Source organism: Netta rufina, assembly GCF_964035555.1.
Source record: "Netta rufina genome assembly, chromosome: 5".
Classification (NCBI taxonomy): domain Eukaryota; kingdom Metazoa; phylum Chordata; class Aves; order Anseriformes; family Anatidae; genus Netta; species Netta rufina.
The window spans coordinates 31,133,520-31,147,662 of record NC_140128.1 but is presented as its reverse complement, the minus strand read 5'-3'; the positions used below and the strand labels follow the sequence as shown (position 1 = coordinate 31,147,662).

Sequence of the window (14,143 nt, the reverse complement as noted above, 5' to 3'; positions counted from 1 at the left end):
TAAGCATACGAGTCTTTCCAATGTCATAGTTTTGATTTAATGTGATTTACTCACTTATAAATACAAGTTTGAAAAGTCGTTTTCTGTGAGCTTGATGAATCCCTAAGGATATTTTGGGTTTTGTATTATAAAGAAGTCAAACTGAAAAACATCCCCATTTTTAAAGTGTTTGCTTAAACTGATTACTTCTTTTAAATAAAATCAGTGTTTGCTTTCTATCTGCAGCTATTTCTCCTGCCAGTTCCAGCTACAACGAGACCATGAGTACCTTGAGATATGCTTCAAATGCCAAAAATATTATTAACAAGCCCAGAGTGAATGAGGTGAGGCCTTGAGTTCCTCTTTTCATTCTTGTTCAGTTTTGTTGTGTGTATTTTGTAAGCTTTATTCAATATACCTATTCTCTGAATAAAATTTGTACCTCTCTCTCATGCTAGCTGGAGCAAAATGGGAGATTGGGTATTACAGAAATTATTTGATTCCTTGCATCTTACATAATTTAGAATTTCACACCTTTTTTTACATTCTTCATATCTATTCCATCAGTTTCCATCTTTCTTCCCTTTGAATTGTTGTGACATGCATGTTCACCCTATGTCTTTATCCTAAATATTGGTGGAGTTACAAATCCATTACATTATTCACTACAATTTAATGTACTAATACAAATGTGTAACCTTACAGCACTTCCTTCAGGCATGTTAAAGGAACAATGTTAAGGTTCCAAAGTCAAGAATTCAAAAATTTTGCCAGGCTTAAGGTAGCCTATGTGGTCTCAATTTGTTTCCTTTTCAGTAGACATCATGATGAAGCTTTTTAATACATAGGAAGAAGTTTTGCCACAGAACCATAGCTTCATTCTTTGCACAGAATATCCAGGGGTGAACTCTGACTGTATGGTAAATTCATCTCTTTGATTGTGCAGGAGTCCTACACAGACTGCACAAGTTAAAAGGTGGCAGGGTGTTAAAGGAAGAGTCTGATGCTGCCTTGGGGAACTGAATGCTGTCTCTGCCCCTGTGTGACTCAAGCAACCTTGTATATTTACTACACTAAAATGCTTTAGGGCTGTGTTTTCTAAAAGCATTATCTTGTATTTTTTCTGTATACCATGAATTTCAAAGACATGACTTCTGTGCGGAAGTTCTGTTTGTTCAGCTTCTTGACTTAGACTGCTTCCATTCTCTGTTTAAAGAGTGCCTTATAACTAGTTTTTAGACAGCACTAGTAGCAGTAGTAGTCTGCTTTTCACAGCAGTAGTCTCAACTCTGACAGGCCGCATGTGAGTAAATACGGTCCTCCTAGCTCAGCCTCCTGTTTCATAGAGCCTCTCAGCCTCCCAGCTTGCTTCCCCACTGCTCTTTCACACAATGTGTACTAGCCCCTTAGCTCCATCCATTTGGGTAGTTGCCTTCTTCCCCTTACAGCAAACTGAACCGAGTCAAAATGTCACTGGCAGCATAGAGACAATCATCCTAAACTGTCTGCAAAAAGCTCATTTCCATCAATTGCCTATGCAGCAATACTTATTCTGGGCTCTCGGAACAGCTCTGCATTGCTTTCTTTAGCTATAATTATTTTAACAATGTTTTTTCCAATATCTGTGTCTCAATGTTTCAGGATGCAAATGTAAGACTGATTAGAGAACTGCGAGAAGAAATTGACAGATTGAAAACTATGCTGATAAGCTTTGAACTGGTATGTAGGAACACTTCCCAGCATGAGCTTTAATGGCATTCTAGGTAGCTACAGTAACTTAGTTTCATATAATCTGTTTATCTTCATATTTATTGTATCTGGAGGAAAATTAAATAGTTTGTTATTTTAAATTAAATTAAATGTCTGCATCATTTCCTGATAATTATCAGGCTAACTGCGTTTTGGACATTTCTTCTTTTTCTGGCATTATATTGATAATCCTGAAGTATAAGCACTTGTGTGATGATTAGAAAGGATTTCCTTGCTGTCTTTCATAGAGTTGGGTGGCTTTGTTATGCAGTGATACCAATCCCTTGAAATAGAAATATTTGTTTGTAGGGATACACAAACACCAAGACAGCAAGTGTTAATCTCTGTAATTTCTCTGCCAGTTTGTTGCAATCCTATTTTCCCCCAAAAAGTGAACTAGTAGATCTCAACAGTAGTTTGGAGGTTTCAGCCTGCCTGCACACTCTGATCCTCTGAAAGAGGTTACGAGTGTTTCTGAGTCTTCACAATACAGCTGGCACTCTATATCTTTGCCTTTGGAATAACACCTTCTTGGCTCTCCATGCCACAGGGAGCGTGTTCTGCTGAAAGACACTAGAACCTCAATCCAGGATTTATTTACACAGAAATCTTTCTGTTAATGCACTTTCACCAGTTTTACCCCCAAACTTGCATTCTATAGTTAGAGAGGAGTAGGCAGCATTGCATGTCTATTTTTTTTTTGTCTTCCCTTCTCCTGAATTCACCTTGAAATTTGGAGACTGAAAGAACATGCTTGCCAGTTGTTAATAAGGAAACCAACACAGATTTCTGTGACTGTTGTTTGTACAGAGGAATTCCAGTCCTTCTTGGAGCGATGACAGGGATGGAAATCTTACCGAGCTGGTTCTTCAGAATGAGATGAAGGTGCGTATGATCTACATGCTGCTTTAACCCTCTTACATTCCACAGGATCAGAAGGGATAGCATTGCCACAGTTCTGAAATAACAGTGAAAATGTGTTTGCCCAAATCCTTTCATGTTTGCTCTGAATATGTAGGCATTTGCCATCTTTAATGCATGTTGCATGCTCTCTAGGAATTTGTGGTGAGTCTCTTGTGTCCCTAATGGGATGCTGTCTATTGCATTTTACTAAGTCTGCACAATCTATTTCTAGTTTGAAAACTGTCTAAGTATATCACAGTAATTCATTATATGACCCCTTTGTCTTCTAAGTTTAAATTCCTCCAATTTATTTAAAGGAAATGATTGCACAGTCACCAAATTATGATGAAGATTTAGTCATCAGTGATGTGCAGAGGTTTTGGAGATCTTGGTTTTAAGATTTGCTTAAACTTCTCAGGACAGGAAAAATAAGTAGTTAGAATGATCATACATCTTTCTGATATTTTAGGAATGAGTATTCAGTGGGTTAGCCTGCTTCACTAGGTAGTAGTATAGGTTTAACTTATTTTTGTTGCCACAGAAATGTTCTACAATTAGAAACACACATGCGCTGCAACTGGTGAAAAAATTTTACATACAGTAACTGGAAAACTATGCTTTTTTTTTTTTTTAAATAAATTTATGTATGAGAAACATTCAACTACTTATTAAATGAAAGAGTTTTTCCTCCTGTTCTCATTTAAGATTGAGCAACTGACCAAAGACTGGACAAGTAAGTGGATGGACAGGAAGGCCATCATGGAAGAATACAGTGTGGACATCAACAAAGAAAAAGCTGGAGTAACAATAGATTCCAGTTTACCTCATCTAATGGCCATGGATGATGATATCCTCAGCACAGGAGTGGTGCTATATCATCTCAGGGTGAGATAATGTCACTTATCTTGTTTTTCCTTTAAATTTAAGAACATGTTTTATTTGGGGAAAAAGAAAAAAAGAATTTAAGTATGGTTAAGGTGACTTTACAACAACAGCTAGCAAAAAACAAAGGCCACAATTCACAAAAAGAACAAATACGTAGGTGAAAGGAGAACGGTAGCAGAAAAGGACAAATGAAAATGGAGGAGGCAGACAAGAATTCATGTATGGAGTAATAAGTTCACCTCTTATGAATGCCTTTGCAAACTAATTGATAATGTGTGGTAAGCAAAGTGAAATACCCTAATTCAAAATTGGTAGATTGTTCACAAAGCATGAGGACAGGTATGTATCTGTAAAAAGGTAAAGTATACCAGATTTACTGGTCTAGATTTTAGTAGGTACTTTTATACTTGAGACTGGAATATTTGTATATTTGTAGATCAAGTACAAAGGTAACCTTTGACTAGACCAACTTGGCAGTGACTTCTGTTTATTGCTATTTTCACTTTACCAGGTGCACAAAGTAGATTCTAGGTGTGTAGCATGAATGCTACTTACTTGTAATCCTATTTGAGTGGAGATTTTCCAGGGTCAGGTGGAAGTCCTGGCTTCATAGGAAATGCTTTGCTGTGTAGCTGCTCATTTAAGGAATTGTTATCACTAAGAAATTTTCATAGCATCACATGTGTTACTCTGGGTTGTGGCTTAAGATATGAGGGCCAGGCTAGCTAGTTTCAGGGGATTTCTTAATCAGGGCTAAGTAAGGGCTAAACTGGGCTTTTTTTTTCTTTCTTTCTTTTTTTTTTTTTTTTTTTGTTGTTGTTGTTGTTTAAGCCAATAGAAGTTACCAAAATATTGATGCTGTTTTAAAATAAAAAGAATGGTGGATGGGCACCTATTCAGAGAAGCACTCATTAGCAAACAATTTGTTAAATGAAGTTGTCTTGTGAAATTGATCTTGTTGTGTATCTGTCTACTAATAAAATATTTGAATCCAAATCTAGGTTCTATGTCACTTGATACAGTTTTGGGATGTTGTGTTTGTTTTTTTTTCTGTTAAGAAACAGCAACAGATATTTGAAACAGAAATCACACTTTTCTTTATTATGTTGAAAGAGAAACCTTACTAATTTGTCTTATGTCAGCACAAAGAAATTGTACCAGGTAATAATTAGGAACCAAATAATAACATCTTGCACTGATCAACATGCTTAAAATTTACTACTCCATTCTATATTAACATGAAATATTAGTTTAAAGTAATGGCTACAGTTTAAACGTTTTTCCATTCTGTGTCAATGTGGAAACAGTAAATATTTTCACATAGTAATTTTAACAACACCTGAAGTAATTTAAAGATACTAATTTTAATGGATAAGCCTAGTTTGAAGAGTCACCTTCCGAAGTCATTAGCCAGTGTCTCTGTCAGACTAACATCTTTGTCTCCTCTTTCTTTGCTTCTAGATGCTGCCTTTTCTTTTCTTTGTGCTTTGCATCTTTTAGACTCTGGTGTCTATTACCTTCATCTGATCAGCAAGAAGGTAAAACACTAGCAGTTCCTTACATATTAGGACTTTAACGTATTACAGCACTTTAGTTTGTACTTCTTGAGAGAAGCAGCCTTCAGATCATGTAAAGCAGACATTGTTACTCTTTTATTCTCATTATTCCATAATGTTAATTCCATTAATCAATGTTGTGCTGGTGCTTAATGAACCTTTCTTTCTTAGCTTCTATTTCTTTTTTTCTGGCTTTTGTTAACAAAATCAAGTATTTTTTCTATAGCCTAACTGACCTTAAAAATAAGAATTTGTTGGTATAATTTTAGATTATTTTCTCTTTTTTTCCACTTTTCTGTAAATTAGAGTGCTCCAAAAACTGAAGGGGGGAAGTCATCTCCCTCTTTATGCTTCTCTAAAGTGCTTTGGGAATTCCACCCTTAGTCAGGAAACACTGCCAGAAGAGAGAAACAACATAAAATTACTTGTAGTTATGAAGATGTACCTTAGTATATTAAGGTGAAGTTATGCAGTCATTTGTTCTGAAACAACTGTCTTTCAGTTTTTTAGGTAGAACATTCAATAGTAATTAGGAAAGACTATGAGTATTTAAATTACTAGCTCAGTTAATAGCGTAGAGCTTAGGGATATGGTTTAGTGGGGACTGCTAGCGTTAGGTCAGAGGTTGGACTCGATGATCTTGAGGTCTCTTCCAACCTAGAAATTCTGTGATTCTGTGATTTGAAAAAAAACTTGAAATGGGTCTTGTTTATGGCTAGTTCTGCTTTCTTTTTGTCTTTAACAAGTTAGTTTGCTTGCATACTATCTGCACCATTGCTCTTAGCTGCAGTTTTCAGTTGTACCTAATCTCATCCAGATTCATTCCACTAATTGTGATGCATTTAACTATTGTGAATTTCATGAGCAACCATAATATACTTTTCTGAATTACAAGAAGCTTATTTCAGCATATTGGAAAAAAATAATAATAATATTTGATATTACAATAACAATCTCCTTCCTTAGTCAATAAGATAGTTGATGAAGAGGTGTTCTGGGAATTAATTTACTTCTTTTTGTGTAAAATATGTGGTGCTAGCTCACTTGGTTTTGTGAAGGCACTGGGCACAATGCAGTCTTCAGCTTCTCCAGAAAGGGAGGAGGTCTCAGCAGGGTTTGCAGCAGAGGGCTTTGTTAGTTGGTTCAGTTCCCCACTGCTCAGAGATTCAAGCTCTGTGAGGTGCTGAAAGGTAATTCTTCCCTTCCCTTCAAATGCAAGAAATGAGTATGATTTACCCATAATTATCTATAACTGCATCATCCTCACTTTTCCCAGTCTTGAGGCTTCTGATGATTACTTCTTACTTATGTTTAAATCTAGGCTACAATATGCTTGGAGCAGAAAGCATATTTAATTTATTCTCATAACAGTATAAAAATCAAGTAGCTTAATGACCATAATTAATTGTATTATTACCTGCAGAGTTGCCACTAAAATCGTTTCAGAGTGCATACAGTAATCAGTTTATAACAATCAAGTATAGTATCTCTTCAGGGCTGGGAAATGGTCTTGCTCTGTTTTCCTGAGGAGAAAGATAGAACCAGTAATGTAACATAATAGGCAAGTAGTAAATTCATTGCTTTTACTGGTAGTATGTTCTCATAGAATTGATTAAATGACACTGTTCTGTTGATATTTGCACTGTACCATAAGAATACTGTCTCCCTCCTATCACTGGCTGATAATGTGCTTTTGATCTGCTTGTTCTTGAGACTTTTGTGCCTGTGTGGTCCTTTCCTTTGAAGTTATTTAATGTTCAAGTTTAGGAACATGTCCATATGCCATAATCACCAAGAAGACTTTTTATAAATGTTATTTATGTTTTGGAAAAAAGTTCACCTTTAGGTAGTTACTTTGAAGAATTCACATTCTCTGACATGGTTGCCTTGTTAAATAGGAATTCAGTTACTTTTATATCTTGATTTTTATTGTGAAAAAAAAAAAATCATTAACTGAATAGTCATTTTGTGACTTCTTTCTTCATGCATGAGTACTTATTTTTAAAAAGAATTATCTCATTTCTGCAAACAACAAATCTCAGCGTAAAAGTTCAAAGCATCAGGACATGTGTTCACATTCAAAATATTTGTCACAAGCACATTCCAGAAATCATCAACTGAGGGTTACTCCATCTACTGGGTTTGTAACAGAAGCTGCCATAGCTGCAGGATAAGAAGTAATTGCATTTCTATGGGGGGCAGCAGGATGAAGTATTACGAAGTAGTTTCTACAGTTTGCTCTAAACAGTCCAAACATTCAGAAGTGATATATTTAAAGTATTTGCTAAGTTTCTGTACATCTAATCCTCATATAGAATTAAGGATATATTCTTTTATTTATATATATATAGCATATATATATTATATACACATAATACATATATGTATTATATATATAAAGCATATATATATATATATATGCTTTTTTTATCCTTATATAGAATTCATCTTCAGTAACTGACTTTAATATTAGTGGTTTTCTTGTTTTAGGAAGGAACAACCAAAATTGGAAGGAGTGATTCAGACCAAGATCAAGACATTGGTAAGAGAATGATATTACAGGTTATTTTATGATATAGTCAGTTCAAAGCAGGTGGTTTACATTCATTTGTATAATAGCTAGGTAATGTTTCTTTTCATCATTTCTCTTCATTGAAGAAGGTAAGGAGAGAAGAATAATTACATAAGTTGGCTAAGATCTTTATTATTTTTTTGTTGCTGTCTGAAGTAAAAAAAAAAATCAATGAAAATGACTGAAGTCTCTGTAGAATTTTATTTATGCTTGTGAAATGCTGTGTTAGAGTTAGAAATATCTATGTCCAACATCCAAATCCTGGTATGTTCTGTCATAAACTAATGGCATAGGTCATTAGGGTACATTCAAAATGTTTTTAACTCTCCTTGAACACAGAGTATTTTACATATGAAATCTAAATGATCAGAATATTTATTATTTCATTTTATTTTTAGCCTTAATTTAAACAGTCATAATCTGAAGAGCCACAAATGATACTAGAGTGTGAAACTTTCTACAGAAATTGGAAAATCTGGAATCTCTGCTTTGGTTAATTCCGTTAACTTTGGCTGTTTGATGATTTTCTTCCAACGGATTAGCAAAATATAAACAATGAATGCCAAATAGCAATAAGGAAATTCAGCACAATAGAAGAATTTATGCTTCAGTTTACAAGTCAGAAAGTAGCTTATCATATTCCAGAACTGGAAATACTTCTAAAGAGAATTCCAGTTTCAATCAAGTTTTTTTTTTCTGTGATTTGGTACATGGCTAACAAAGACAACAATTTGCAGCTCTCATTTTGCAAGTGAAATAGTTCTTTGAAGTATGAAGTATGCAGTCATAGGGTAAAACTGCGTGGTACTGCATTCTGAGGAAAACAGTGTGAACCCAACTTCTTCAACAGATGAAATAAAATGAACTATACATTGTAGTTTTGCAGGGGCGTTGGATTGAAAAGGACCATTGTGTTATAGACAACATCTGTGGGATTGTAACCTTACGACCAGTTCAGGGCGCACACTGCACTGTGAACGGATGCGAAGTCACTGGATCATGTCGTCTATCACAAGGTAAGGCTTGCTTTTTCTGTGAGTGATGCATTGTAATCAACCTATTTCTGGCATTTAGAGATAAGAATTTACCAAGCTTATGCAGCTCTGAGAAATGCATCTTTCAATTTCCTGCAGCTGCCTAGCACCACAGGGTTTGAGCTATAGCTGTAGCTTCCAGACTGGTACAAGCAAATGAACCTACCCACAGAAAGCAAAAATGAAGACAAAGGTGAAGGCATAGTAAGATGCCTTTTGGCAGCAGTAGTCTGTATCATTCTGAAAAGTGAAGATCTGTAGTCAGAGGTAGTGCTGTGGAAAGTAGTGGAGATTGGCTCCAAGCCAGTAGATCTCTGGTTGGTTTTAGGGCAATTATGTAATATGGTTGAAATGACCTCCAGCACTAACCATAGAGTCATAGGATATGGTGAATAAGCTCAGCTGAAATCAGACTCTCATATTTTTGGTTGTTTAAAAAAATAATATATAAAAAAACCTAGTTACTGAAATCTTGGATTGATCTGGATTCTTAAAAAAACTAGTATCAAAACAAGTTTCCAGCAATGTATTCATTAGTGTTTTTTTGTACAAAGTCATGCTGGTCTTTAGTGTGAATGGGGAGTTTACTGTCATGTTGGATTTGCAGAGGTCCCCAAGATTAGTTTGTTTGGATACTGTCATTACAGAATGATAGCTGTGATGTTCCATAGTGGCAAATTTTAAAAACAGTCCTCTGCTTTGAGACTGTCATAAAGCTGTTGGTCAGAACATTTTATTTTTTTTTTTCTTTAACAGGCTGTTTGATAGTGGTTTGAATACACAGTAGTTTGTACACAGCGGTTTAGAAACCTATATATTCAGGGCACTAACTGCTTGATGCATTGTGTCTCTGTAAATTTCTAATTAATTTTTGTTTACAGGGGCCCTTGTTGTCCTTGGCAAGTCTCATAAGTTTAGATTCAATCACCCAGCAGAAGCTGCTGTCTTAAGGCAAAGAAGATCAGTAAGTTCTGAGGATTTGTATTTCTCTGTCCTAATTCTTTATTGATTTTTCCATATTATTTTCCATCTTAAAAGCCTGCCTGCTGTAGATAATATTTCTTAATGTCATCATATTCACTTGTTTCATTTCCTCTATCTAATGGTCTGTAATGACACTAAACCTTTTGTGGGAGGATACTATTGCTTCTTTCAGATGTGCTTAGCAAACAGTGTTGCAGATCTCCTGAATAATTCAGTGTTTCCTATTTCTAGTCATGACGAAAAGTGGGATTGAAACAGAAAGGCAGACGGCTGCAATGAAAAGACCAATTGAGTCTTTCCACGTTTGATAATTTTCTTAATTATCCTCTATATACTGTCATTTCACCATCCTAAATGATGTTTACTATCAAAAATGGAAAATTTACAGGATTAACTGCTTGAGTGTTGTTAGCCCTGAAAGCTTTTAGTTGTTACATACATCAGAAATAGATAAAATATTTCTTGATCACAGGAACTAACTACTGCAGGATGTTATTTGGTCAGCTATTTTAATAATGTTTCAAAAAATAAAAATAAAACATAGTTCTTAAAAAAACACCCTACATAGCTCAAAAAGCTACCTTAAATAATGTATGTTTTCTGATTTAGGACATAACCATTTTAACAACTGATATTGGCAAGAAAATTCCTTTTGAAACAGATTTTAACGTGGTAACATTCTGCTCAACTGTCCTTTTGTCCTCATCTTTGTAGTTGAAATAAGGGCTTCATTTCCATTTGCTTTCATCCTTTATTTCTTGATTAATATAACATGCTATACATTAAAACATAGCTACAGAAAGAAATGTACTCGGTAACAAAAGTTTTGCAAATTAATAAAGACTAAGAAGAACCGTGTGATTTTAAGTTCACGTGAGAGGAGATTATTATGCATATCCTGCATGTTATACAGCACTGAGTACAGCAGTAAGCAGCAACAGTGTTATTGCTAAGTTGAAAGTTCCTAGGCTGCTGTGATATTTTTTTCTTCCTGTTCTTGTGTTGTGTGTTTTGTAGATTAATGATATCCCACCCATTCTGAGCTGCAGAGCTTTGGACTGGCTCAACTTAGATGGAAGTTGCACCCATTCTCCTCATTACATCCTTTCTTCCCTTGAAAAGTAAGTTTAAAAAAAGAAAAAGAACAAAACTTTATCTCTTGTGGAACAATGTCTGAGGACAGGACTTTAATTAGACAAAACTGATTTGTACTTAAAATAAGTCCCATCACGTTTCCAGCTGTTCAAAATCAAAAGTGTCCAGGAAAAGGCATTAGCCAACTGATTAATTTTGAAATATTATGATATTCCAGCAATAAACTTCAAAATTATTTATTGATGCACAATGAATATCGATGCTCTATCAAGAAAATGCCTTGGTCAAGACTGTCAGGCAGCCTTAATTCAGTACACTTGCACATCTGCGTTATAGCTGTTTTGATTTACAAGCTAATCTATAACTTTTGCAATATTATTACTTCAGTGCACAGAATGGACTTCTCTGGTTATGAATCAGGATTTAGCCAACATAATTATCAATTCAGTTTCTTTGCTAATTGTGAAAATCAGAAGATCTATTTGCTCATAAATTCCCTGCAGCTCAGGTCCATGTTGACCCCTTCATCTCAGAGTGCCGTGGTGATTCTCTTTTGTTTTTTTAAACTGAGCAGTAAATAAGGCATAGACGGCTTCCAAAGCGTTGAAGAGCTGCTCATATCCATGATGTCTAATGTATGTTTTTAATGAGAGAGGCTTCCTGAAAGAGGAGAGGGTAGGTGTGAAGAAGACAATGATTAATGTATATCAGGGAAATGAGTTAAGATACCTCCTTGTGTTTCAGCTTGTAACATTAACAGAATATAGGAGAACTAAATGTAATTGGGTTCTTTTTCTCTTTTAATTCCTCTCAGCCTGGCACATTCAATTGACCTGTCAAAGGCAAGAAACAGCCATCTTCTCATTCATATCTGTTGATAGTTCTGCTTCTTGCTCGAGTGTTTTGGTGTGGTTACATACTGGGAATCTTGCTCTTTCTGGGGGAAGAATCTCATGTCATTTTTATAAGCATAAAATTTTTTCCCTGTTTTTGAACATCTCTTCATCCTTCTGTTCAAGTGGCTTGCTTTCCACCTTGGGTAGTGTGTTTGTGTGCTCTCTTTAACATGCCTAATCTCTGCATTTGTTTTCTGATTTGCTGCAATGGTACCTTTCTACAAAATGGTATTTGTTTTCATTTTATTTTAATGTTTCAGTTTATTCATTTACTGACTTACATTTTATACACATAGATCCTATTATTTTCTTTGAAAAAATGATGAAGAATTTAAGTCATTTTCTAATGACAGTCAGAATTAGATACCACATTGCTCATACATAAATTTAGACATCAGAGGTGGAGCATTTATTATAGAACTTTGGTCCTAGAAAAATACGCAGAAATCTGTAAGTGTTGTGAACAGTTTAGCATAGCCGTGCACTAGACTTTGCCCTTTTTAACTTGATGGGACTGAAGAACATTTCAGATTGTATTGATCTGTTTTTTAATCATTGGTCAGGACTTAAAAATATTAGATAATGTAACATTATGCTCAGACTTAGCCAGAGCGTTTCAAATGATTACTTCAATGAAAATGAGAAGCATAATGGTATCGCATTCACATTACTTTTACAAATGTCCGTCTGTTAGAGAAATAAGCTATAGACTACATCTAAAAATAGTTGTCTTTCAGTTGATATAATCCATTGGTCTTTTTGTTTTTTTGTTTCCCTTGACTACTTTTTAGCAAATGTAAATGGAATTGATCTACTTGTTCTTCTCTTACAATAACCAGTAAGCCTGTCTTTCTGTCCAGACAAGTAGTTCTGTTTATGGAGCTAGTTATGAGCAAGACATCTAGCCTAAAATCTGTAATATGAGAATAAAATGAAGTCACTTAAAATGTCTAGGCTTTGCAAAGAGTCAATATCAAGTACTGAAAGGTGTGTCTGAGGTACTTTGAACAGTAATATAGCACTGAATGGACTACGTGGAGTGCTTATTTGCTGAAACAGTAAAAATAAATAAAATTCCACCTAGTATTTCACACACGCACGCACCTGCACATTTAGCATTTCATATATGTTTTACCAGCTGCTAGCGGCCTGTATCTCAGAGCATTCCCCCACTGAAAAATATAACATCATCTCTGTGTTTAATAGTCTTCAATGAAGTTCTTTTGCCTTCTGTTTGAATCTCTTTGTAATTTCCTATTTTTATTTTTACAGTCAAAAATGTAGAAACTGTAAAGAAAACAAATGTTCTCCTGAAATAAGGTGAGAAAACTATTTAAAGTGATGTGTCTAAATCATGCTGAATTTTTTTGGCCCTTCTAGCTTTGCCTTTCTTCTGTGCTACACTGACTTCCTGCAAAAGAAGCAAACTAGGCTCCAAAATTTGATTTGATTTGATTATGTTGAAACAAGAATCTGTACTTGCAGCTGAATGACAAGCAAGTCTCTGCAACCATGTTTTTTTCATATTATATCTTGTGCAAATATTTTGCACATTTGTCGCACATGTAATCTGTATTTTAAAATCACAACTGCCGTGGGATTTACTATAAATCTGATGTCAGTGGTAAGTATTGTGTTTACCCATTAGTATATCAAAAATTCCTTAGATAAATTGGTTTCTCTAGTGTTGAGAAGAAAATAGCTTTATGTAAGAGTCCAAACAAGGAATTTCTAGTGCAGAATGTGGTCAATTTATGCAAAGAGGCATGGCAACTGCACACAAAAATCATTCTGAAATTGTTGGGCTTCCATGCATTTGAGTACTCTTTAATCAGGAACTGGTGGTATTTTGCTTTCTTCTGGAATTTTTATTTCAGTACATATTGACATGTACATTATCATAATCATCAGTTATAATCTCATTTCTTGTGCTGTCAGTATGATTACATTATTTTTCTCATCTGCTTTCATTAGGTTGAATTGCCTGTTCAAGCTCTAATTCTATATTAAAATATTTTCAGAAATGAGAGAGGGAACACATTTTTACCATTGAACCCAATTATTAAAATTTTAAGCATGAAACTTTCTTTGAAAAGAGGTAGGGTTCAATGTGCTTGTTACTTGGCTACTTGTTCACATTCCCAAAAGAGCCCAGCACCTCACACTTCTGATGCTTATTGGAGGCCAGCAAACACATGGAAGGCTTGTGACTGGCAACAATCATGTGACAGCATCACCACACATAAGTAGATAATGAGGTTCTTGCTCCTGTTGTTGCCTTAATACCATACTGCATATAACTATAAACTCTATTTCCGTTGTCTTACTAGTCTGATTAAAAATAAATAAATAAAATAATAAAATAATAATAATTAAAAAAAAATGGAGTAGTTCCATTAGAGCCCAGGGATACAGCAGTACACAGAATGAATTGTAGTTTCTTGGAATATGTTTAAGGCTTCTCCCTGAAAATACCAAGACTCAAAACAA

General features: G+C 34.9%; 1 protein-coding gene across 1 annotated transcript in view; it reads left to right on the top strand.

Moving 5' to 3' along the window:
- Nucleotides 1-14,143, top strand: part of STARD9 (StAR related lipid transfer domain containing 9) — a gene marked incomplete at its 5' end in the record, with an annotated part of 104,296 nt that overhangs the window by 60,320 nt on the left and 29,833 nt on the right. Inside the window, 9 exons of the mRNA XM_084287028.1 lie at nt 226-323; nt 1,621-1,698; nt 2,539-2,613; nt 3,337-3,516; nt 7,563-7,614; nt 8,523-8,660; nt 9,560-9,642; nt 10,680-10,783; nt 12,926-12,973. Of these exons, the coding sequence (XP_084143154.1) occupies nt 226-323; nt 1,621-1,698; nt 2,539-2,613; nt 3,337-3,516; nt 7,563-7,614; nt 8,523-8,660; nt 9,560-9,642; nt 10,680-10,783; nt 12,926-12,973 (856 nt within the window). The remainder of the gene's footprint in view (nt 1-225; nt 324-1,620; nt 1,699-2,538; nt 2,614-3,336; nt 3,517-7,562; nt 7,615-8,522; nt 8,661-9,559; nt 9,643-10,679; nt 10,784-12,925; nt 12,974-14,143) is intronic.